General features: G+C 37.0%; 1 protein-coding gene across 1 annotated transcript in view; it reads left to right on the top strand.

The window, feature by feature from the left end:
• The window catches only part of LOC109070042 (basement membrane-specific heparan sulfate proteoglycan core protein-like), a 38200-nt gene extending 11274 nt beyond the window's left edge, over positions 1-26926 (top strand). Inside the window, exons 4-12 of the mRNA XM_042759288.1 lie at positions 19821-20111; positions 24224-24505; positions 24776-24886; positions 25034-25114; positions 25544-25597; positions 25677-25748; positions 25878-25952; positions 26160-26222; positions 26467-26926. Coding sequence (XP_042615222.1) covers positions 19821-20111; positions 24224-24505; positions 24776-24886; positions 25034-25114; positions 25544-25597; positions 25677-25748; positions 25878-25952; positions 26160-26222; positions 26467-26474 — 1037 coding nt within the window. The 3' untranslated portion in view covers positions 26475-26926. The remainder of the gene's footprint in view (positions 1-19820; positions 20112-24223; positions 24506-24775; positions 24887-25033; positions 25115-25543; positions 25598-25676; positions 25749-25877; positions 25953-26159; positions 26223-26466) is intronic.
• Positions 26927-27843: the final 917 nt, after the last annotated feature.

Genomic DNA, 27843 nt, shown 5'->3' with positions numbered 1-27843 from the left:
ACTACAAATGAACGACTGTATTTTTCATTAACAAAGATGAATAAATACTGTAATAAATGTGATTGTTCATTGTACGTTCATGTTAGTTACATTAGCTAACATTAATGAAATCTTACTGTACTGTATAGTGTTACCATACAGATGTATAGGCCTACAAATAACTTAGGCTACGTTTATTTGCATCGTTGCATGTGTCATTCATTATATTATTAAACGTTTCACCAAAATCAAGTTTTAAATACTACGTTTTTGAATGTTTCGAATGTTTTTCCCCCGTCATTAACGCCACATTCGAAGGCAGTGTACGGGCATCTACGGGCATCATGAACTTGCAGGTTGTACAGTTTTCTGTCGTCGCTATGGAAGGGCGCTCAGTTTTTTTCTGTTATTAGGCCAAAGTATCATATTCATAAAAGATTCAGCGCTTCTCACAAGCTATCTGACTGTGACTTCACACCAAATGCTAAGACACTCTCATCTCCGCTCCTCAAATACAAAAAACATGAGCCTTTATAAATAAAGTGTTTCTTGAGTAAAGAGAACGCTGTACTTATTGAACGCTGTACTTATTCAATCAACAGTTATTTTATTTACCTTCATCCTGCAAACAAACTAAGATCCTCCAAACTGCGTGCCGCAATTCATTCACGAGAGAGGCGGGAAGAATAATGATGTTTGACTGACAGTTGAGGAGCCAATGACGTTACGAGGTTTAGTGGCGGTGGCGTCACTTTTACTGGTCCAGGATCAGTGATCCTTAGCAGTTATATTTCCGATTTGAGCTTGAGTTTCAGAAATGCTTTGGATAATGTAACGTCAGCTTTTGTTACTGAAAAGCACGCTACTTGATCAAAAAAAGAGCTTAGCTACTGAAAAGCTATTTGATTAGAAAGCAGCGACGCTACCACCACGCTACTTAGAAATGTAGTTAAACTACTAGCGTCACTACTTCTAAAATATAAGGAATAGTTCACTCAAAAATATATATATATATATAATATATATATATATATATATATAGCGATAATATATATATATATATATAACCGTATATATATTAGGGGTGGGACGGCTCGCGACAAAAAGAGATAACAGACCGTTCGGTTCTCCACACACGGTTCGGCACGCGTTAGGACCGCGGTTTAAGTTAAATCTGACAACGCATCTGTATGGTTTCTTATAAATAACAGTAAAAAAAAAAAAAAAAAAAAAAAAAAACGGGTTTGGCTAATGTATGTTTCTGTTGATGGATGCGCATTCTGGCTTCCCAGTACATTACAACAACAGTGAGGAGAGAAAAAGAAAAAAAAAATTCCCTGGACACACCATTCACTCTTGTTCAATGCAAATGCTGTATGCTGGAATATGAGCAGTCATTTATTTTCTTTATCACCCGGGCGCACAGAGAACTGAGCAGCACATGTTGATTTCTTTGTTGAAACTACACTGATTTAAGTTTTGCCAGGTTAAACATTTAAGAGCCAGAGGCGCAAGCAGTGAGAAGATTTGTGCATGCGCTCATCGGAAGCGTGCAAACCCGCGTCCCGGAACAGGCGCAAATATAAAATAAAGCTCTCTCTTAAGTATTGTGTTTGAATGGACAAATTCACACAAAAATTGTCAAAATGTCCGTCTTGGTAAGTATCCTATAGCAGACATAGCTGGATCAGTGCATTCTCTTAATATTAATCGAACAGCAACAACAAATAAATCACTCACTGCTTTTGATTGGACACGCGCATAGCTTTTGTGTCGACTTGGATAAAGATTAATCTTTAATTTATACAGTCAAATATGCAATGCTGTATATATTTGATTACTTTATTCAATTTCTGTACCTAAAAACTAATGCTACACCTACCTGTAAAAAAAAAAAAAAAAAAACTGAAAATCACTGTTTATTTTATTTGTATCTTTACTCTTTTGTATTTATTTGTGCTGCTGTTTGTAGTTAGATAGAATATTCTTATTTTCTTTATTTTTATTTGAAAGTATAGTTTTTCCATGAACACAGCACATACCGAACCATACCGAAACTGTGACTGTAAGACGTGATACAAAATACTAAATGTGAAAAAGTTGAACCACTCCACCCCTAATATATATATTGTGTGTTTTATTAGACAACCACCCAATGTAAGGTTGTACTATTTTTTTTTTAATATATATATTTCTTAAATAGTTAATCCACCAGTACGTGTAAGCTCTTTAGTCACAGTGGTGTTTCTAATGTTAAAATATAATTATTGTTGACATTCAGTGGATTTAAAGATAGATTGCACTGAAACTTTTTTTAAAGAAAGTTTCATCAAAAGTCTTTGAGAATAACTAGAATCTATTTGGAAGTCAGTAACAACACAGACTTTGAAAAAGTACATAAAAACAAGGCCAGCAAGAATGGAAGCTGATATCAAGACCAAAGGAGACCATATATTGCAGCCCTCAAACCAAACTGAACATAAGATACATGTCAAAGTCAGGCAACACAAACCTGTTTCATAATTTTATACAAAATCACTCAGAGGACAAGGGAATATTGTTGCGCTCAGATGAAGGCTAGTTGTAAGTCCAGGTGCGTGAAAACCAGTAAAATGTTGAAGAGACTGTAGATTGTTCGCACTCTGAAAAACTAGACCACTAAATCACTCCCCAGAAGATGCAACCTCACGTGACTTAACATCAAGGGTGGGCACCTCGATGGTCCCTCGGGACAGACTTGAACGGGACGCCTCCAAGGCAGTACCGGATCTGGGTCCCATGGTGGAGCAGGCAGTTCAGGGGGCCTGGCCTCGGCACTCAGCCCAACCTCAACAGACAGATCCCTATAACCCCCCACACCCCACCCCCCCAAAAAAATAAATTAGGGAGAATATTGGCTTCTCAGGCCCTCCGTGGGAAGGATGTGGGAACAGCGGCCCTCACTGGGCTGGACATGAGGACTGGGGCCCTCCTTTGGCTGGACTTGGGAAACTGAGTCCTTACTGGGCTGGTTGGGGAAACAGGGGCTGGAGCTGACACTTGAGTGGGCTCAGGGGCTGAAGCTTACAGCCCTTTTCTCCTTATATTCCTCTTCTGGTTTGGGGTTAAGGGGCGGGCTGCTGCCAGCTGAGGGCTTGGGAGTGGATTGGCCAGCAGGCTTGACTTGGGAACATCCGGTGGGCTTGACTTTCGAGCAGCCAATGGCTCTGGGCTGAGAACTTGGAGATACCTTGGGTTGGACAGGTGGTCAGAGCCGTTGGTGAGGTATGTGGGGGATCCTGGCATAGGGTGAGCTGGGGAGACAACGTGTTTCAGAGGGGGCTGGACGAGGAGACTTTAAATAATTCTTTACTTCTTCCACTTGGAAATTGGAACAGTTTAAATAAAGGATGACATCAATCAGCTCAATCAGGGGAAAATAACACATGAGGAGATCGCAGAAGATCGTATCATCGTCCATCCCCAGCTGGAAACACGTATCAGGAGCAGCATCATGCCAGCTAACCTGGTTGGAGAGCTCAAGGAATTCCTCCACATATCTCTCCAACTTCCGACCAGCCTGTTGCAAACACCACAGCCTGTCCTCAGCCTCTGTTATCTTTGTATAAGGTTCAGTCTTCTGTCACACAGCTACTGTGAGGAGACAAAGGAGATCCAGAACAGAAATACTCTTTAATTAAACCAAAATCACAGGAATCACACACGTAGCACACGGGGTAGATATTTTACAGCAGATGAAGAAACTCTTAACAGAATGATCCTTAAATACACAACTCAAACAGGGGAAACGAGACACACCTGGAATCAAATAGAACAGTCAGGGAACAGGAACAGGAAAACCAAATATGGGCACAGGAAAAACAGATGGAAAACTAGATCAAAAGGAACATGGGACACAAGGGAAACAAAAGACGTGACAGATAGAGGCACAATGGCATTATTTACAGCTGAATGTCCTGGCTTCTCTTTTCATTGACAGTGAGGATCAGAGACTCTTAAAAAGGACAAAAATCACCATTAAATTATTGATATGGCTGTTAGACCAAAAGTATTAGTTGAACACATTTATTTCTTTATAACAGCATAAAAATTGACATTTTTTGACAGTTATTGCATTCAGTTAACACTTAATCTATGAGCTCCTACAGAATGTAAAGTGCGAGATTTTACATGCAAAGATTAAAAGGATATAACACTTCATTGTAACCTTTACAATTGATTATTTCTCTGCTTTTATCTGTTCACAGATTTACCCACATCTACACTGACTGTGTCACCAGACAGTCCTGTATTCACTGGAGAGACAGTCAACCTGACGTGTGTGATAAACTCTAATCACAGTGACTGGAGATATAAGTGGTATAAAGGAGGAAACAACAGTGTGATGTTACAGACGTCTGAGCGTTACACTGTAAACACAGACACTCTCACTATCAGAGGAGCTACTGAGTCTGATCAGGATCAGTACACGTGTAGAGGACAGAGAGATGAAAGACCAAACTCATCACAGGAGAGTGAACGAATAAATCTGTCTGTTAATGGTGAGTAAATACTGTGATAAACACTCACCTGTTGTTCAACATTACCAGACACTACAATATATGAACTGATGCATTTAAAATTAAGTATTTATCAGTTTTGTTTGTTTGTTTGTTTTCAACACACTTCCTTTTTAAGTAAACAAGGTTTATTAGAATGTGCTAATAAATCTAAACAGGGAACAGGAACTGGGAAGTCCAAATATGGGCATAGGAAAACATGAGGGAAAACTAAATAAAAAGGTACACGGGACACGAGGGAAACAAAACAAAACACACAGAACAGTCCTGGGATGTGCACCCCCCCAGAAGGTGCGACCTCACGCCACATAACATCAAGGGTGGGCACCTTGATGATCCCTCGGGACAGACTTGAACATTACCATACACTACAATATATGCACTGATGTAATTAAAATTAACTAATTATCACTTTTGTTTGTTTGTTTTCAACACACTTCCTTTTTAAGTAAACAAGGTTTATTAGAATGTTCTGGATGCATGAACATAAACACTATCTTTCTGATGAAATTAATGTTATAACCAGCAGAGACACAGGGAGTAAAGTCAGAAGTCTGGAAATAATGACTGATTTCATGTACAATTGTAATATTATCATACAGTGTGTTATGTTGAGTAATGAATCTGATCATGTTCTCCAGTCTCAGCAGCTTCATCTTCTCTTCTGGTCACTGGTGTGGTTGTGGGATTGAGTGTTTGTCTGTTGTTCTTCCTCTCACTGCTGCTGATGTGGAGATACAAGAAGAACAAAAGGTGTGGAGCAGTTCAGAACCATGATTAACACAACTGAACAGCAACAATAAAGTTTCTGAGTAAAGGCTCATGAGAAGATTTAATATCAGACTAAAGAGTCACTGCAGACACTCTTGAGTGATCATAATGCTCTTTGTTTCTGTTATAGATCAGCAGCGTAACATTAACCAGACATCAGTCCCAAATCAATCTGCACAATCTCAACTGGAAAACTTTCCTCTACAGTCTGGTCAGCCTCAATAACTAATTATTTAAAGGCATACTTAACACACAAAAAAATGAATTAATAACCTAAACCTATATCTGTGGAACAAACACACACACAAAGATGTATGGTTATTTTTTTTTCCCCCATACAATGAAAGTCAATGGGGTCCAATGTTTTTATAAGCAAACTTGTTTAACACAGCTCTAGGTGAAACTGCTCTAAATTTATTGCTACATTATATAATCACTATGCATCACCAATAGAATAAAATAGTTTGTCTGATAGATCTTTAACACAATGTATTTTTTGTCTTATAAAATAGTGTCTGTTTTTTTTTTTTTTTTGTCAACACAATATATATTGCTTATATATACTGCTTACATTCATATGTTTTCAGATATTTCATACCTCATATCTGAGATATTTCAAGTGTGAAATTGATACTTGCTAAATAAACATAAAAACAATAATTTATGTTTTTTGTGCAATATCTTTTGCAATTATTAACACGGTCATTTTAAGTTAAATAGTTTGGGTAGTTCTATGTTAAGCTAAAATAGTTATATGTTAGTAGCAATGAACACACCAAGCTTTTTGCTTTGAATGTTGAAAAAAAAAAAATACTTGCATGTAATTATGCATAATTAATTGTTGTTATAATAGTATGTAATGTGTAACAAGGACACTTTAAAATAAAGTGTTGTAAACTTACAATATTGGGGGGACAATTTGGCCATTTCTAACTATTTGGGGGAATTATTGTCCTGGTACAACCCCCAAAAGGACAAGAGAGGCGAAACACCACTAACTGTCCAAAAATAATTCCCATCCAATGCACCAAAAGCTTCTGTGAGATGAGAGAATATGTGGCACTCAAATCAAACTGCCGGATGCGAGTTTGACCCTAATAACAGCCAACTAATGTAAGAGAAACCAGAGCATAAGGGTTTCTCAAGATCAACTCTCAATGTCAAGTCAAGTCACCTTTATTTGTATAGCGCTTTATAAAATACTGACTGTGTCAAAGCAGCTTTACATTGTCACAACAGGAAATAGTTTGTCAATAATGCAATAGGACAATTACAAAGAGTCCTTTTTCAGCTACAGTCAGTTTACTGAGGATTCAGTGATGTTGTCATCGTCCAGTACAGCTCTCTTCCAATAGTGTCTGTGCAATCAAACAATCCCCCACTAAAAAACAAAAAAAAGGACACAGCCAAAAAAAAAAAAAACCACATCTGACACAAAAATGGAGAAAAAACCTTGGGAGAAACCAGGCTCAGTCGGGGGCCAGTTCTCCTCTGAAGAGACGAAACCAGCATGGTGTGGTTTAATTCCAGCCTGTAACACAGGTGCAGAGGACTCGTCTGGTTCCCGTGATTTTGTGCCGATGGTCATCGATGTGATGAGGTCTTCGCAGGGGGGCTGTCTCTGGGGCTCATCTAGTTAACATGGTCTCCACTGACATTCAGGGGTGTAGAGGTAGGAAGTGTTCCCGGTTCCAGTTGACCTAATTAATGCAGCCTAACAAATATTATAGTAGATTATGTGTATGCCAGGTTAAAGAGATGTGTCTTTAATCTAGATTTAAACTGACAGAGTGTTTCTGCCTACCGAACAACACTAGCTAGACTGTTCAAGAGTTTGGGCGCTAAATAGGAAAAGGATCTGCCGCCCGCAGTTGATTTTAATATTTTTGATATTATCAAATGGACAGAGTTTTGAGAACGCAGCAGATATGAAGGACTATAATGCGATATGAGCTCACACAAGTACTAAGGAGCTAAATCATTTGGGGCTTTATAAGTAATTAGCAACATTTAAAAATGTATTAATTGTTTATTAGGTAACCAGTGCAGAATTGACAGAACCGGACTAATATGGTCGTACTTCCTGGTTCTAGAAAGATCAGCTGGAGGTTATTTATTAAGAACGCAGAGCAACCACCCAATAAAGCATTACAATAATCTGACCTTGAGCTCATGAACACATGTATTAACATTTTAGCATTTGACATTGAGAGCATAGGTCATAATTTAGATTTATTTTTAAGATGGAAAAATGCGTTTTTACATATGCTAGAAACATGTTTCAGCACACCTAGTTTCCTAACTGATGACGATGAATTAACAGAGCAGCCATCAAGTGTTAGACAGCGTTTTAGGTTATTACATATGGAGGTTTTTGGTCCAGTAATTAAAACTTTTTATTACTAGTCATCCATTTTTTTTTTTTTATATCAACTATGCATTCCATTAGTTTTGCAAAATTGTATGTTTCATCGGGCCGTGAAGAAATATAGAGCTGAGTATCATCAGCATGACAGTGAAAGCTAAATGGAGCGTGGCGGTAGTTCTGGCAGGTCACGTTAGTCAAGCTCACATCAGCTTACACTCAGCTGATCCATGTCTACCTATAGGAAAACGACGCAAATCATAATTCCCCTTATAGGGTCCTTTCAGTCATTATTCAGCAGCTATCGCTTTGCTCAGGAGCTGATCACCCACCTCCATCCCCAACTCCTTCTTGAGACAGACCACTGAATTATGTTGATATATAAAATAATCACTTAGAATATTGATGATATCTGCTACATTAATCATTCAAAAGTTGCTCTTTCACCAATAAGCACAAATCAATAGAATATCGACTTGAATGCATGTACTGTACAGCATGTACTTGTATGCATCTACTGTACAGATTTATAACAGAATATCAATTAGAGGCTAAATAAACACCAAAGATGTTAGATATACTCACACTGTCTACGTTATGAAAACTGGTGTAACAAAAACCTACTCTCAAATATTATAACAGAGTGCACATCACACCTCTCTTTATCAGTTTGCACTGGCTGCCGATAGCCGCTCACATCAAATTCAATGCACTGATGTTTGCCTACAAGACAACCACTGGCTCTGCACCAAAGTACCTAAACATGATAGTCCAGATTTATGCACCCTCCAGAAGCTTGTGTTCTCATGGACCTTAACCTGGACTGTTTCAAGCTGGAGGAATGGTCTGCCTATCTCAGTTTGAGCAGCTGAGTCTTTGGCCATCTTCAAAAAACATCTAAAGACACACCTTTTTCGTCAGAACTTGAGTAACTAATGCTAACATTTTTTTTTTTCTCCTCATTGACTATTTTAACAGTCCTTACTACCTTTCTGTGCCTTGAACATTTCTTTTGTATTGCTGTCAGGGTCTGAAAGGTCTTGGATTTCATTAAAAATATATTCATTTTTGTTCTGAAGATGAACGAAGGTCTTACAGGTTTGAAACGACATGAGGGTGAGTAATTAATGACAGAATTTTCAATCTTGGGGGAACTATCCCTTTAAGAGGTCTAATAAAAGCATTGAGCGAATGGTGGCATTGAGCTGATAGTTGTGGTTTTACTTCAGCTTTGTTCTCTGCAGCTCTTTTTCACTCGTCTTGACTGCAGCCGCTTACTGTCGTCTATACTGAAGGCAAGGCTTTTGACCGACAAACCGAGACCAGAGAGCTACTCACAATCTCACCAGAACGAACCACAGTTCAGCTGCAAATTACAGCTGAAAGTATAACTCAAATTACATGAAAAAATCTACAGTAGATGTCACCTTGTGATTTTACTTGCTATTTTCTGAACTGTCCTTATCTTGTGTGGCTGTGGGTGTGAATGAGCAAAATAACATAAACAATAAAATAACAGAACAATTCTAAAACAACTTTTCTGTGAAAGTCTTTCCAAGTAGAGAAAAGAATCTAAATATCTTAGAATGCATCTCTTTTTCTTAGAATTTTCATCTCTTCTTAAGGTGTGAAATGACACTTTAAACACAGGAAGTGTCTGTTTAAGAGCACACAGGGCAGCAGTTGTTTTTATTAATGTGTCAGTATGGGGTCCAGTGCACTGCCTCTAATCCTCTGTAAGTATTTTATTATATTCTATACTAGGGGTGCAAAACTCAGTTCCTAAAAGGTCACAGTCCACCAGTGTTTCAACATTGTTACCTTTAGTTCTCAAATCAGCTCAAATTTGCAGGGCTGCAGACCTCCAGGAACTGAGTTTGGCTCCCATCTTCTACACTATCTTCTATTTTCTGTTTCTAATATACTGTATTCAGTTGAAGATGAATTTCAGCAGGTTGTGCTATGTGCAGGAGGGTTTGTGTCTTTAGTCTCAATGCTAATTGTATCCCCCCCCCCCATAATCATGAGATTTGCATAGTCATGTCTCGCACACTTTAATACCCTTTGAATGGAACGTATATGCAGGGCACTTACGGTCGAATAGAATAAAGAGATGAAGTGATAAGAGAAACATACAAAAAGTGCCAGGATTAAGAACCGCTGGCATTAGACACAACATGTCAAACCAAACGCCAACAAATGATGCTCAAGCTTATTTAAGAACTAATTTCTATTTTCTGAGACAATTTTTCACTTATTTTTAACCAGTTTGTCTCAGTGTCATTTTTAGCGGATGTGTGAAGTCAGTTCTCTTCACATTTTTAGCAGAAAAACCAGAGCTGTAGTTCATTACATTAACATATGAACATGTTCCACTATTGCATGACAACCTCAAAGACTTTGGACTCCAGTTTAAAAAACATAATTATTATACAACATATTTATTATCATGTTTTATTTTGTGAAATGTTTTAATTGAAAATTGAGTTTTTGCTATATTTCTTTAAAATAAAGGCCACTTGTTTTGAATGTTGCAAAGATGTAAATGTTGTATCAGTCTGTTTACACTGTGAACACTAAAAGCACTGAGGTCACTTGCAGCAGTTTTCTTTTCTGGTTCACTTTAACTGAACTGAGTTTGGTTCATTTAAAATATACTTTATGTGTAAACACATTAAGTGTCTAAATTCTTTTTGCGGCCACTGTAAAGTCATAATTAAGTTGATGGTACCAACGTCGAACAGGAAGTGAGGCTGTGTGTATCTCAAACACTTTGACCTCATTTGGTTAGGAGTTTTGTAGCTTGTTTTGTTCCAGTGAAGAATCAGTGGTGTGAAACGTTAACCACATTACTGCACATAACGTGTTTGCAAATATCTTTGCAAAGTGAATTTTTATGTTGTAGTGAACAGCAAATTCCAGGGCCCAGTTTAGTCCCCAAGCATATAACAGTGAAAACACGAAAAGCCGGGAAATAATTGTGTTTGGCAGGGAAGGAGTTAATAACCATCTAACTCATAAATCAGTTCACTTGCGCCTGTGCTTGCCGTATGCCAGGTGCTGATGGCCAGTTGTCTATATCCAGAATGCTGAGATCATGAAGCCTTTCACCTTGAAATGAGAGGCGCTTTTCCAAGTTGTTGATTAGACTTTGTAGGAACTGCTTTGCATTGATTGGTGTAAACTTTGCATCTGACACCAAGGGAATGATTCAAAATGTCCCAAAGCCTGTGCTGCCTCAGATTTCTCTCCTGGGGTGTCATTGAATAATGCCATCACTCTGATGGAGCACTTCAGCAGCTGGTCTGCTCTCAAGAGTATAATTGAATGGGCCTGGAGTTCCTGAGACAGGTTTGCAAGTTCAGACATTGCATTGTACATGAGTCCAAGGTCACACAAAAATGCCTTGCTTTGCATACAACGTGCCAGACCTCTGTGAGTTTGTCTTCCTATGTACTTAAACTCTGCCAATTTTCAGGACTTCTGAGCCCTTGCGCTGCTTCCTGAAGCTCCAGTCGCGTGAATTTGTATTGGACTGACTGAAGTGATTGTGGATCTTCTTCATCAATGCTCTGAAGTGGTTGACTGCCTGAACCTCATCCACAGCATCAGATACTGTCAGTTCCAAATGGTGGTTCATGCAGTGCCATGAAAATAATTTAGGGTACCTTCAGTCAGCCTGGTTGCCACACAGGAGTTCAGAATCAGAATCAGAATGAGCTTTATTGCCAGGTATATTTACACATACGAGGAATTTGTTTTCGTGACAGAAGCTCCGCAGTGCAACAGAATGACAGCAAAAGAACACATAAAAGAATAAAAAATACAAAAAATACAAATAAGTAGGTAAGGAATGACAATATACAAATTGACAATTGTATGGCAGGTATATTACAATGAGCAGTTATGTATGTACAGGTATATTATGTGCAAAAAATTTAAGTGTACACTAAGTATGCGTGTTAGATAATAAATGTATGTGTCTGTAAATATAAATAGTGTAATGTGTTCCACAGTTATTGTCAAGTGTTCATTAGATGGATTGCCTGAGGGAAGAAACTGTTCCTGTGTCTGGCCGTTCTGGTGCTCAGTGCTCTGTAGCGTCGACCAGATGGATTGATAATACAGTAAGAGGTTCAAGTTAGGTATCTCACCAATCTTTCTTATCTGATGTACTCAGTGACACATGATCCTGAAATCATAAAGTCATCTGTGACGTGAATCTCCATCACTCACTATTTCACCTCCCTAGGTTGGCGAAATCAAAATCACTACAATGCACTATGAGATAATGTCATAGTTACTGGTGTAAAATTGCATGATTTTACATTTGATATATTTTCAATTGCATTTTTCATGTTTTATGAAAAATTAGCAAATAAACCGTGGAAGCAAACAAATTCATTTGGGACATGTATGGTACAGAAAGCAAAAATACAAAAAGAGAGCAAAATAAATATAAAAACAAAACGAGCAATGAAAAGCTAAACAGACAGCACTACAGAGATTGACATCACATTGATTGATGGGAATATTGTAATTTGTTGTATATATATAAAATAAAATAGACATGTTTCAGGGACTTGCACTGTGTTGAATGAATGAACATGCATCATATCTGTGTTTCTTCTGCGTTTAGTGCTGATGTTCCTCATCCACGCTGGACTCACTGAAGGTACTGTGATTTGATTTAACAAATGTGAATTGTTTTCTAGTTCTTTTATGTTTATTTGCCTACAATGCAGTGTTTTTCTCATGAGGAGGTTTTGAGTTCATAACAGTTACTGATACAGTGATGCTGTTGGTGATCAATATCTCCTCATATGTGTATTAATACAGCGAGACCAAAACCTGAAGTGAAGGTGACTCCAGATCAGCGTGTGTTCAGAGGAGAGACAGTCACTCTCACATGTGACATACAGGGAGCAGGAGACATTCAGTGGACATACAGCTGGTTTAAAGATGGAAACACTTTATATCCATACAGAACAACAACAGCAGAGATCAGTTTCAGAGCTGATTATGTGTCTGATAGTGGTGAATACAGCTGTAGAGGAGAGAGATCAGACTCACAGAGATCATCGTTCATCAGTGATGCTGTTACACTGACTGTATCAGGTGAGTCTTCAGATTCACATCTGTTTAATGATCATTTATGTGTTGCTCCAGTGCACACAAGTATAATATTGTTCAGCTCTGACTGATTTAATGGAACAATGTATGAAGAAAATGATTTGCTAAAATAATTATATTAATAGCAACAATGAAATAAGAGAGTACAGTTTATCCGTCAATCAGATACATGTGAAAGTTGTAGGTTACCATAACCCTGCATGTTTTCTTCAGAAAAATGAAGAAAGCTTGAAAAAGTGTTAAAACTCTCAGGACTCACATCCACATTTTACAGTCACAAGGAAACATAAGTAGTGACAGATCATATCTTCTGTATTTTGAGTGATTATCAAAAAAAAAAAAAAAAAAAGAAAAAAGGAAGGTGGTTCTGTCCATCACTTGTCAGTGTTTCAGTAGATCCTGAGATGTGTTCACTGCACTAAACAACAGAGACAGATGTGAATGTGAGCTTGCAGTCGAAAGAAAGAGCCAGAGTTTTAGTCAAGGGTGCAAAACTCAGTTCCTGAAAGGCCACACAGTTCTGCAGCCGTTAGTTTCAGCCCTGTTATCTGTAGCTCTCAAACAAGCCTGAAGGACTTGATTATTGTCACACCTGCCAGGAGTGCCTATGACAGCCACAAGAGGGCAATCTTTCCATCTTTGTCTTCTTATCATGAACTTCATTTCCCATCACCCATTGCCTGGACTCATCATGCCTGATTACTTTCAGCTGTTGCTCTTTACCTTGTTAACTCACCCTGTATAAGCCTGGGCCCGTATTCACAAAACATTTTATCTTACCACTAAGAGTTCTCCTAAAGAGCAGTAAAAGTTTTTAGCTTAGAGTTTCCTTTTAAAACCCATTCACAAAGCTACTGAGACCAACTTTTACTAAAGACTTGGGAGAAATCTTGAACTGAGAGAAAGGGCAGGGTGACCTTCTTATGGATGACATCAGCAAGTTTACTAACAATGCCCACAGTGATTGGCTAAGAGGGAATGTGTTTCTGTGAATGATTTGATCATAGAAATATTGTAGAAGGAGGTAAATGTTTACCTAATTAAAGTATCATTTGAAAATTAAAACATGTAAGTTGTAGCAACTTTACATCCCTGCTCGCTCTAGTATTAACCTGATAAATGTGCACTACTGAGTGTTTGTGCGGAAGCTAGTAGCACACGAAGGTGTCGCGGGTCACTGGCACTTTTTTTCCTGATAATTGTGGAAATAAAATATGCTGTCATTTTTCTCATACAGATAAGAGAGTAATACAGTACATCATTCTACTCTTCTTTGTGTGCGAAGCACAAGAACTTCACGTGTAATCAGGTGTTAAAATCACAAGAGAAATATGTGAAACTCATGAAACGTGGTCTTGACCCTTTACCTACTATTTGGATTAGGACTGTAGATTACCCTTAATAAAGCTGTGTTTGGTTCTTCAACCCAAGGCTCAGAGCAGTGATTCGTTACAATTAGCAGGATCAGGTGTGTTTAATTAATGATGAAGCTAAACTCTGCAGAGCTGCAACAGTTAAAGTGGACTGAATGGAATAAACTGGAGAAATCCAGCAAACTTCACGAAAAAGAAGTCTGTGTCATTTCACTGGATGGATGCATAGATGAATTAAGTTCTGTGTAACATTTACAACATTTACAAAAAAAGAGTCACTTTATGTTTTAGTCTTTCTTCACAGATATCCCCAGACCTACACTGACTGTGACTCCAGACAGTCCTGTATTCACTGGAGAGAGAGTCAATCTGAAGTGTGTGATTGAGTCTGACAGTAACTGGAGATATGAGTGGTATAAAGGTATATACTACAGTGTAATGTTACCGACGTCTGAGCGTCACACTGTAAACACAGACACTCTCACTATCAGAGCAGTAATTACATCTGATGCGGGTCAGTACTGGTGTAAAGCACACATAGATGGAAGATCAGTCTCATCACAATCAAGCTCTGCTGTTTATCTCTCAGTGAAGGGTGAGTTTAATATCATTGTCCTCCTAAACTCTCTGTACTCTATATTTGATCATTTATTCAGGTGAGACATTTACACTAAATACACAAACTCCTGAAGTTCTCAGCATAACATAAAAAACCATTAACTTAAAGAAAACAAAACACATTCACTGTAAGTCTGATGATTGTTTCAGATAATCTAATGTTGAATCACATTAAACCTGTAGTGAACCAGACGAGGAGAGACCATCACTCTCCTCTTTAACATCAGTGTCACACAAATACAGGAACTCAGATGATCAGATCATGTTTCTGACTAGTTCACTGAAAGAGCTCCGTCTTCTTTCTTCACAGATTCACCCAGATCTACACTGACTGTGACTCCAGACAGTCCTGTATTCACTGGAGAGAGAGTCAATCTGACGTGTGTGATTGAGACTTACAGTAACCTGGAGATGGAGAATTGACAGGACTTATGACTGGAGAGATGACTGGAGATATGAGTGGAGATATGAGTGGTATAAAGGCACAGACAGTGTAATGTTACAGACGTCTGAGCGTTACACTGTAAACACAGACACTCTCACTATCAGAGGAGCTACTGAGTCTGATCAGTATCAGTTCTGGTGTAGAGGACAGAGAGATGAAAGACCAAACTCATCACAATCAAGCTCTGCTGTTTCTCTCGCTGTGAAAGGCGAGTTGAATATCATTGTCCTTCTGTATCACATGAATGATCACACATCCAATCAAAAGACATTCTTATTCTCAGATGTTACATTTACACTACTCATAAATATGAATGTTACACTCCTTTTTAGGGTTTAATTCTGTTTAAAATTGCTACAGAGCTGTTCACACAAGACCTATTCTTGTTTACAACAGATGCAACAATTAAACGGTTTACAGGAATCTCAAAATGTATTTTAAATTCGAAGTACGAAGTGTCATCTTAAAAACACAACACTGGCTCTATAATGCTGATAAAACCTAGAGACACGACACAACAGCTAAAGGCTTCTGTCTGATGTATGTGAGCGCAGACCTGAACAACAGCTAATAATAGTTCTGTGTGAACTTACAAGTACACTCTTGAATAAAGGTTCTTTATTGGCTTTGATGGTTCCACGAAGAACCTTTAACATACATCTTTCCATTGAACTAAAGTGTCTTTATATTGTTAAAATGTTCTTCACACTATGGAAAATGGTTATTTAAGAACTGTTCACTGAATGTTTCTTTAGGGGACACAATATGTCTCTTCTATTGCATCACTATGACAACTTAAGTCACTTATGAATGGTGACTGGAGCTTTCAAAGTTAAAAAATGACCTAAAAACACCATGATTGTTTTAAAACAACCATCATATGACCCATTGTTAATTAATATACAAATAAACTGATCCCGTCCTATCTCGTTGCCACCAAAGTTTTCTCAGTCCTCCAGAAGTGTTCACGGCCGTGGGAAGAAAAGGCACAACAGACACAAAATCTGAGTATACCTTCACTTCAAATCATTATTGTCTTACACAGGGTATATATAAGGATAAAATGAGGGTGGTACAGCCCTTTCAACCAATAGGATACAGATTATATATGTGTTGAGTATGAGCCAAAACAACAAGTTATATAAGTCATACATATGTTCAGGAACTACTGGACATATAAGGAATAATACTGGAAGTGGGACTCTTCAACTTTCAGTAAAGGACAACCTAAACCCGGTAACCTGGGCCCACAAAGGTCCCCCACCATTCTTCACCGATTGAACCCTATGCATCAACTGCGCATGCGGGTATACATTGAGGTAAAGAGATATAGGAATAGAAAAGAGAGAGAGAGCACACAGATGGGAGGAGGGAGAAAACCAAGGGGAAAGAAAGGGAGGGTAGGAGCAAGGCAGCAGATGAGATCTCATATAATAGAAAACATCTGGAAGGGAGGAGGGATTATAGAGAGGCACAAAAACATCTGGCAGAGAGCATAATATAATCTAACACCCATGTGCTATATTCCAATTCTTCTACGTTTGTACAATAGGTTATACACTGGTTCAGACTCACGTCATCAAGAATTCACTGTGAATATTCACAAAGTTGGACTGCTGCGCTGTATAACAATACCAAACCTGTGCTGAGGGGAAGCACTAATTGTCTAGTAGTGAGCAGAAAAAACTGAAAGCTTAAAAAAAATCACAAATAAAGACATTTTTAGATGTTTAATTGCTATGTGGAGCACTGGGATTGCTAGACGAGAACGTAAACTCATTTTTGTGAAAACCTCAAATTCATCCAGCACTGGTCACATATATACTGAGTATTAGGGTGCTTTCACACCTGCCTCATTTAGTTCGGTTGAATCGTACCAGAGTTCGTTTCCCCCTTTGGTGCGGTTCGTTTGGGCAGGTGTGAAATCAGCAATCGCACTCGGGTGCGCACCAAACAAGCGTACCGAGACCTGCTTGAAGAGGTGGTCTCGGTACGCTTTCAAATGAACTCTGCAGCGGTTCGTTTGTGGTGAGAACGTGATCCGACCTCAAACAGACCCAACTGCAAAAAACACTGATCATTTTTGGACTAAACCAGCTGCCGTAGTCAGCTGTGCTGTGCATTATGGGATGACGAAGTGTTTGTTGACAGTTTGCACTTTAGCATGGCGCTTGAAGTTACGAGTGATGCCGCTCGCCTTTTGCATTGCATTATATTCATTATAGAAATGTATTGTTTGCATATTGTCGTGTATACAAACAATGTAATAGATTATGGCCAGGGACAAAACCAGCCCGCGCAGTCGTCTCTCCATAGCTGTGTTGTTTGCTGGCTTTTCCTCTTATGTTGGAATTTTCCCGCATGTAAATTCTGACCAATCGAAAAGCAGTTTAGGAAATACGTAATGGCCAATGAGTGATGTGGATGTTGTCATGTGACTGCATTTTGGTTCGTTTCAACTGGTTCGGACCAAAGCAATCAGTGTGGTGTGAAAAGGAAACCAAAAAAAGCTGAAAAATGCAACAATGTATAATTGTTTGCCCTTGGTTCGGACCAAATGAACTGAACTAGAGATGTGAAAGCACCCATGCAGAGAAAAATACAGCTGGAAGAAAGTAGAATGTTTATCAATGTGTATTTATCATTATGACAGTTATACTGAAAGTTTTAATTTATTTATGATTTCATTTCTTAATCAAATATTGTGTAAATATTTGCATAACTAATAAAAATTAAAAACAAGTCATTAACTATACTATACCTAGTTATCAGAAGAATGGGCATGAAACCATTTAGTTGAAAGGAGCAAAAAAAAAAAAAAAAAAAAAAACTGAGACCATCACTCTCCTCTTTAACATCAGTGTTACACAAATACAGGAACTCAGATGATCAGATCGTTTCTGACTAGTTCACTGAAAGAGCTCTGCTGCTTCTTTCTTCACAGATTCACCCAGATCTACACTGACTGTGACTCCAGACAGTCCTGTATTCACTGGAAAGAGAGTCAATCTGACGTGTGTGATTGAGTCTTACAGTAACTGGAGACAGAGAAATGTCCTGAAATATGACTGGAGATCTGACTGGACAGATTTCCAGACATATGAGTGGAGATATGAGTGGAGATATGAGTGGTTTAAAGGCACAGAGAGTGTAATGTTACAGACGTCTGAGCGTTACACTGTAAACAGAGACACTCTCACTATCAGAGGAGCTACTGAGTCTGATCAGGATCAGTTCTGGTGTAGAGGACAGAGAGATGAAAGACCAAAATCATCACAATCAAGCTCTGTTTCTCTCAATGTGACGGGTGAGTTGAATTTTATTCCTCCTAAAAACTCACTTTACTACATGAACACACACACCATCCAGATTTCAGCTCAACAACAAAAACAGTTCTTTTGCAAATTTAATCTAAACTGGAGGTAAAATTATGAATAAGGATTCTGGTTAATAATTGTTATGCATTGCATATTTTAGCAAACATAGTAAGTCATTCTATGGAGAAACTTCTGTTCACAGTCCACTTCAGACGTCGGAGGCTGAAATTCTGTACACACTTTACATATAAACTGTAGACATAGTGAGGGTCGTACAGTTGTGTTTTATACTAAACCCAACACTTCAGATCAGATGATAAACTCATACTGCAGCTAAATTCAGTTCAGAATGAAGATGTCAGTTTTGTGAATGAACAAACTAAAAAGTGTTCAGCACTGAATTAGAGTGAGAGAGTATCTACAGTGAATACATTACACACTGTTTAAAGCAGAGGTGCCCAAGGTTTTTCCTATGAAGGACTAAAAATCTGACTTGATTGAGGGCCGTGGGCCCAAAATAAACATTATACTTTAAACTTTAAAACCATTGGACTACCTAAAATGATGTAAACCATCCTAGGGAAATATATATATTTTTATTTTTATTATTATTTATTTTTTTTATTTTTTTTGAAGTGTAATTTGATGTTTATTTTGGCTCACGTCCAATTCAGTTTCATGGAGAGGTCAGGGTTTATGACCTACAGTACACTGCAGCAGCCACCAGACGGTGATCAAACTGTTTGGGCTTCACTTGTTCTGAACTAGTGTTAATTTCATTAATGAAAACTATGAAGAAAAATGTTTGTTGACAAGATTTTTTCCCCATAACTGGAATGAGATGACAGTATTTTGTATTGTAAAGTAACCTCTTATGTGTGTAAACCATCAAGAACATTTGATTTACTGTTTCATGAACCTTTAAAAGCTTCATCTTAACAAAACAATGAATGTGACTTATGACATCACCTATTTGTGCCTGAAAAACTTTCATAAGGTAAGAAACAGATTAATGTTCTAAAAACTAAAATTTTCCACCTTAGACCCAAAGTACCAGAGATCTAATAGACATTCAGCTTAAATATCAACCAATATGTGTTTTTAATATAATATATAATTTCATTTTATATATACAATTATATATACAATTTCATTTTATATATAAAATAAGACTGAGAATACACAGTTAATTAATTTGGAATTAATACTTCATTGTGAGTCTCTTTCATCTTTATCTTTGTCTGCTTTTATCTTTAACAGCTTTACCCAGATCTACTCTGACTGTGACTCCAGACAGTCCTGTGTTCACTGGAGAGAGAGTGATTCTGAAGTGTGTGATTGAGTCTGACAGAGACTGGAGATATGAGTGGTATAAAGCAGGAAACAACAGTGTAATGTTACAGACGTCTGAGCGTTACACTGTAAACAGAGACACTCTCACTATCAGAGGAGCTACTGAGTCTGATCAGGATCAGTTCTGGTGTAGAGGACACAGAGATGAAAGACCAAAATCATCACAATCAAGCTCTGCTGTTTCCCTCAATGTGACGGGTGAGTTGAATTTTATTCCTCCTAAAAACTACATGAACGCACACACCGTCCAGATTTCAGCTCAACAACAAAAACAATTTTATTTTTGCTAATTTAATTCAAACTGGAGGTCAAATTATGAATAAGAATTGTGGTTAATAATTGTTATGCACTGCATATTTTAGCAAACATAGTCAGTCATTCTATGGAGAAACTTTATTCTGTTCACAGTCCACTTCAGGCGTCGGAGGTATATAGGTTTTAGAGTCACGGTTTCGGTATGGTTCGGTATGTGCTGTTTATGGAAAAACTATACTTTCAATAAAGAAAATAAGAATATTCTATCTAACTACAAGCAACAGCACAAATAAATACAAAAGAGTAAAGATACAAATCAATTTTTTTTTCTTTTTTTTTTTTTTTTTAGGTAGGTGTAGCATTAGTTTTTAGGTACAGAAATTGAATAAAGTAATCAAATATAATACAGCATTGCATATTTGACTGTATAAATTAAAGATTAATCTTTATCCAAGTCACAAAAGCTATCCAATCAAGAGCAGCGAGTGATTTATTTGTTGTTTCTGTTCGATTAATATTAACAGAATGCACTGATCCAGTGCAGCTATGTCTGCTATAGGATACTTACCAAGACGGACATTTTGACATCATTTCTGTGTGAATTTGTCCATTCAAACACAATACTTCAGAGAGAGCTTTAATTTATATTTGCGCGTGTTCCTGGACGCGGGTTTGCGCGCTTCGGATGAGCGCATGCACAAATCTTCTCACTGCTCGCGCGAGCTCGGGCCTCTGGCACTTAAATGTTTAACCTGGCAAAACTTAAATTAGTTTAGTTTCAACACAGAAATCAACATGTGCTGTTCAGGTCTCACCTGTGCGCCCGGGTGATAAAGAAAATAAATGACTGCTCATGTTCCAGCATACAGCATTCGCATTGAACAAGAGTGAACGGTTTGTCCAGGTTTTGTTGTTGTTTTTTCTCTCCTCGCTGTTGTTGTAATGAAGCCAGAATGCGCATCCATCAACAGAAACATACATTAGCCAAACCCTGTTTTTTAATGTTATTTATAAGAAATCATATTACAGATGCGTTGTCAGATTTAAGTAAAACCGCGGTCCTAGCGCGTGCCGAACCGTGTGTGCATACATGAAAAGCAAACATTTCTTTGTAGTCAGCTTAACTAATGCGGTTTTATTTTCAAAGATTTATAGTTCAATTTAAATTCTAGCACAATAAAAGACAAATACTTTCATTTATAGTATAAGAGAGTTCAATGCCTAACACAGCTATTCAAGATAAAAGCAATACAGCCATATGCTTGCAAAATCAGTGACCTCTAATGAGAGACATGAAGCTGCTCCTTATTTTTCAAAAGTTTTACAAATATATCTGCAGCTGAATTACTGACAAAGTCAGAATATTATGGTGAGAGTCAGTTTGCTTGCTGTTCAAGTTAATCAGACTGAAAGTCTGTTCACAGAGGTAGGTGCTCCCAAACAGAGACAATGGCTCTCATTCACTTAGAATTGCGTAAATCATTCACATTTATTCGCACATTCAAACTTCTTACAGAAACTTTCTGCCTCACAGCTCGTGAGTACACACATGAATTTGTTCTTAACCTCGTATTCTAGATGTTTTCACTGAACAACTTAAATGTATTTTGTAAATATAAACAAATTTTGATTTTGATGGCTGCAGCACTCTCCAAAAATGTTGGGACAGAGGCTAAATAAAAGTGACAATGTTATAGAATATCCAAATTAAATGGGTCCATGGTTATTAGATCAAGACAGTGGCAGCTCTCATTCTGCACTTGCAGAACAGCGTGGTTTTGGAGACGCAGAGTGAATGTGTTTGACCTGCCTGCTGCCCAGATCTGTCTCCTATTGAACATGTATGACCAGTCATGAAAATGAGAATCAGACAACGACGATCACAGACTGAAGTCTTCTATCAAGCGAGATTAGATGAAAAGTTTGCTTGCAAAACTTTAACAATTAGTATCCTCAATTCCCAAACAATTAAACACTGTAATTAAAAGGAAAGTTGATGCGACACAGTGTTAAACATTTCTCTGTTCCAACTTTTTTTGGAGTCTGTTGCAGTCATCAAAATCAACATTTGTTTATATTTACAAAATAAAATTAAGTTGGCCAGTGAAAACATTGGATTTCTTTTTCTTTAGTCAATTAAACAAAGGTTAAAGAGAAGGAACAAATATTCTTGATTTTTATGGCGTTTCACAAAATGTCCCAACTTTTCTGGAATTTGGATTATAATTCCTGTCAGACTTTTAAAATCCTTAATGACTTCAATTGAGATGTAATATAATATAATAATTTAATTTTAACCTCTTAAAGGGATACTCCATTCCAAAATGAAAATTTTGTCATTATTCACTTACCTCCATGTCGTTCCAAACCCATAAAAGCTTTGTTCGTCTTCAGAACACAATTCAAGATATTTTGCATGAAAACCAGGAGGCCTGTGACTGTCCCATATGCCAAATAAATAACAGTGTCAAGGTCCAGAAAAGGTATGAAAGTCGTCATCAGAATACTCCATCTGCCGTCAGATGTGCAATCTGGGTTATATGAAGTGACGGGAACACTTTTTGTAAGCAAAGAAAACAAAAATAATGGCTTTATTCAATAATTCCTTCGTCAACAGTCTCCTCTGTGTCTCCATATCACCGTATGCTCTTCTGTATCATCCGCGCCACAAGGATGCGCTGTTTCTACGTGTATTTAGCTTTGATTTGAAATAAAACAGCACATCCTTGTGGCGTGGATGATTTGAAACTCCATAACATTTTCCTGAGATGTTGATTTATGACACACAATTTAAATATTAGACAGATTTAAATGATAATTACAAAATATTATCATATTTCCATAAGAGTGTCACTAAATTAATTTCAGACATATTTGATGACCAAGAAGAGGGAGTGATCATGGTGAAACATCCAATCATTTGGTGTCTCTGAAAAGCCCTGAATGTGCTCTGAACAGCACATCCAGACATAAAACTGTGGCATGTACAGTCTCAGAGAAATTCACGAAAATATAATGTCATCATATGAGGCCGCAGGGTCTTAAAGGGGCCATATGATGCGATTTCAAATTTTCCTTTCTCTTTTGAGTGTTACAAGCTCTCAAGCTGCCCGCTTTTGCTCACTCAAGGCCACGGTGTGTGAGGCTGTTTCGTTGAGAAAGCGAAACTACTTTGTTTTTGCCTTCCAAAAGAAAACACGACTACAAATCATGCTTACATTACATTTATAATGGGTTTTACGTTTATACATCATCGCTCCGGCCGGACCAGGCATCACAGTATGTTAAGAGGCGTAACATTTCCGTCACGCGCTTGAGGCATTCGGCCAATCACAATGCACTGGATAGCTGGCCAATCAGAGCACACCTCGCTTTTCAGAGCGATGAGCTTTGTAAAAATCTACGCGTTTCAGAAGGCGGGGTATAGAGGAGAAACAATAATATACAGTATGTGGAAAATAATGTGTTTTTAACCTTAAACCTCATAAACACATTTCATACCACCAAATACACAAAATAATGTTATTTTTAGCAGCATCATATGACCTCTTTAAGAGGATAAAGCACAGCCACCACAAAAAGTACACTTACTTTGAGATCATTCTGAGGTTAAATACAGAGTTAAAATCAAAATAAGAAATAGTGTAATAGCTATACTGTTTTTTTTGGGTGGTGTTTATGACCTACACTGCAGCAGCCACCAGACGGCGATCAAACTGTTTGGGCTTCACTTGTTCTGAACTAGTGTTAATTTCATTAATGAAAACTATGAAGAAAAATGTTTGTTGACAAGCTTTTTTCCCCATAACTGGAACGAGATGACAGTATTTTGTTGTAAAGTAACCTCTTATGTGTGTAAACATCAAGAACATTTGATTTACTGTTTCATGAACCTTTAAAAGCTTCATCTTAAAAAAACAATGAATGTGACTCATGACAAAACAATTTCATTTTATAAATAAAATAAGACTGAGAATACACAGTTACTGTGTGGAATTAATACTTCATTGCAAGTCTCTTTTATCTTTATCTTTGTCTGCTTTTATCTTTAACAGATTTCCCCAGATCTACACTGACTGTGACTCCAGACAGTCCTGTATTCACTGGAGAGAGAGTCAATCTGAAGTGTGTGATAGAGTCTTACAGTAACTGGAGATATGAGTGGTATAAAGACAGTGTAATGTTACAGACGTCTGAGCATTACACTGTAAACAGAGACACTCTCACTATCAGAGGAGCTACTGAGTCTGATCAGGATCAGTTCTGGTGTAGAGGACAGAGAGATGAAAGACCAAACTCATCACAGGAGAGTGAACGAATAAATCTGTCTGTTAATGGTGAGTAAATACTGTGATAAACACTCACCTGTTGTTCAACGTTACCAGACACTACAATATATGCACTGATGCTTTTAAAATTAAGTATTTATCAGTTTTGTCTGGCTTAAAGACGCCTCCTTTTGGGCAAACAAGGTTTATTATAGATGTTCTATTTGAGTAAATATCAGTGCTATCTTATAAGTCAGAAGCCTTTAAATATTAGGTTAATTGAAATATTATCATATGCAACTTCTGAACAGATCTGATCATGTTTGTCATGTTCTCCAGTCTCAGCAGCTTCATCTTCTCTTCTGGTCACTGGTGTGGTTGTGGGATTGAGTGTTTGTCTGTTGTTCTTCCTCTCACTGCTGCTGATGTGGAGATACAAGAAGAACAAAGGTGTGGAGCAGTTCAGAACATGATTAACACAACTGAACAGCAACAATAAAGTTTCTGAGTAAAGGCTCATGAGAAGATTTAATATCAGACTAAAGAGTCACTGCAGACACTCTTGAGTGACCATAATGCTCTTTGTTTCTGTTATAGATCAGCAGCGTAACAATAACCAGACATCAGTCCCAAATCAATCTGCACAATCTCAACCGGAAAACTTTCCTCTACAGTCTGGTCAGCCTCAATAACTACTTATTAAAAGGCATACTTAACACACACACACACACACACACACACACACACACAAAAGAATTCAAATATACATGTCATCTGTGGAATACACACACACACACACACATATATATATATACATATATATATTATCCATTTATTTTACATACATGTGTGTGTGTGTGTCTATATATATATATATATATATATATATATATATATATATATATATATATATATATATATATATATATATATATATATATATGTATATGTGTGTGTGTGTGTGTCATATAATAAAAATTATTCACCCCAGCATTGTTCAAAATATTTTTGAACCATCCCTTTAATCTTCATAATATTTTTTTTCCTCTTCAAGACTGCTTTGCTTTTTACCTTTTTTCTCAAATGTCTCAAATGTTTGCCGTCCAGCAGATTCTGATCACATTTATGATGATGTGACTGAAGTGGATACGAGATACAGAGGTTGAGTGTTAAATCATCTAAACGCATACAGTTCAAAATCAGCAAATATCATTCTCTCATGTCGACTTGTTTGTTTTAGATGATCCAGAGCTATTTTTGGAGGTCACATATTCAGAAGTCATTGTTACAAAAAATATATATCTGGATAAAGGTTAAAATCTCTTCACTACAATTAGACAATAGAGTCATCAGTCATTAACCAATAACTTTGATGGTGTGTCTATGTATGTTGCATAATATTATTATTATTATTATTTTTATTTTTATTTTTTTTTTGCAGATGATACCATGACAGAGTCAAATGATGTGATATACTCAGAAGTCAGCACAAAAGTAAAGAAATGTAAAAGCAAAGGTAAGCAAAATTATGAAAATTTTCAATTTGGGTGGGGGGTGGGGGCTTGGGGGTAAACTCTCCCTTGTATTAACCGTTAACTTTAGTATTAACCATCATGCACCGGTTCTACTACAGATCTGAATGACTCTTAAAGTCACATGAGGAAATGTATAAATCTGACATTTTATCATTATTTTATTGTTATTGATCATTTGTGTTCTTCAGATGCTGATGCTGGAGTTGGTGATGCCACTTATGCTCAACCTATTAGGAAGAAGAATAAAACACGTAAGAATTGTTACAACTGTACATGAATTTTACAATAACTGACAACAAGATCCCGATTAACACTCGTTACTGCAGATTGTGGCATATACTGGTTCTTTTACATTATAAATCTGCTTTCAGTTCAGTTACTTGTGATGATTCATCGTGATCTTAGAACAGTAAATCATCAGCAGAATGAGCTCAAATCAGAGGTTTGTGTTATTCACATCAGCTGCATAAAGCATCATCTTTTATCTGTTTAAAGGTCACTGAGTGCAGAGAAGACACCAGACGATTAAAAGAGATTCACAGCAGCAGACACAGTAATGCTTGCATTGCTTAAGAAATGTGAACTGATTATGCACATGCTTGATTGAAATACTTTAGAGATATTTATGCACTGTATCATATGTACAATCGCAAGTAATCAAATCTATCTATACATATAGTGAAACATTTTTACCAGTGAGCACTCATGTTTAACAAAATTCAGTGTTAACTGCCCTAAAAGTTATGACATTATTCTATTGGTGCTGAACAACCGTTAAATAAATAATAAAAAATACAGAATAAATAGTATAAAATAATAAAGTCTAATTAGACACTAGGTTGATAGGTAAATATGTTTGTCTTCTAAAATAATGATTGTCTTTTTGCCAAGTCATTAAGATGGATAAAGATTTCTCTTATCCACATACTGCTTTTTATATTAATATATTTGTCATACTTTTTTTTTTTTTTTTTTTTTTTGATGCAGTTAATGTAGTGTGAGATTTATATTTAATAAAAATTCAAACAAAATCAACATTTGTATGTTTTCTTTGCATGAGTTTTTCACAATTATTAATCTTCTGCCACTTTAGGTAAAAGTTATTCCAGGTCTCTGACATAGTGATAACACTCGTTGTCTTCTCTAGTGCAGCTCAACCAGGTCTCGTCCCATTAGTTGGTATTTGTGATATCACAAATCCCGGAAAATATGCATTGTAGTCCAAACCAGTCGTTCGTTGTAGTTTTAGAAAAGTGATTTCTGCTAAATGAAATATCTCCTTTTGAATTGGACTTTGAGCTTTGTACCTTTGCAGATCTTTTTTATGCTCAAACAGCAACATTACAGAATAACTAAAGTTGAAAAAAAAAGGGAAAAAGAATAATAGGACTTTATTTATTTATTTAGCAGTAGGAAATTATAGTCATCCAACAACTATGCTTTCCGTTAGTTTTTGAATTTTTATGTTTCACTGAGCCGTGAAGAAATATAGAGCTGAGTATCATCAGCATCACAGTAAAAGCTAATAAGTGTTAATTTTGTCATCTATTTTTAATTCAGTCTTAGGCTTAATTCTGTGTCAACTGTAACTTTTAGGTTTTATCATATTTAGTCAACTTGTCCTGTTTTAGTTTTAGTTGAATAAATGTCTGAGCAGTTTAGTCTAGTTTTTGTCAGTAGAAACTTACACATTTTTGTCATATTTTCATCTTACTGTATAATAGTAAAATTATAAAAAATGTTATTTTGCTCAGTTTTAATTGCAATGATGGTTGTCATTTGGGAAATGTATTTTTACATTTCATCAGAAGTAGCTCTTTCACCAATAATCACGAATCAATAGAATATTGACTCGTATGCATGGCTTATTTT

This window comes from Cyprinus carpio, chromosome A7 (assembly GCF_018340385.1).
Source record: "Cyprinus carpio isolate SPL01 chromosome A7, ASM1834038v1, whole genome shotgun sequence".
In the NCBI taxonomy this organism is placed as follows: Eukaryota; Metazoa; Chordata; class Actinopteri; order Cypriniformes; family Cyprinidae; genus Cyprinus; species Cyprinus carpio.
This window is presented reverse-complemented; position numbering and strand designations above follow the sequence as displayed.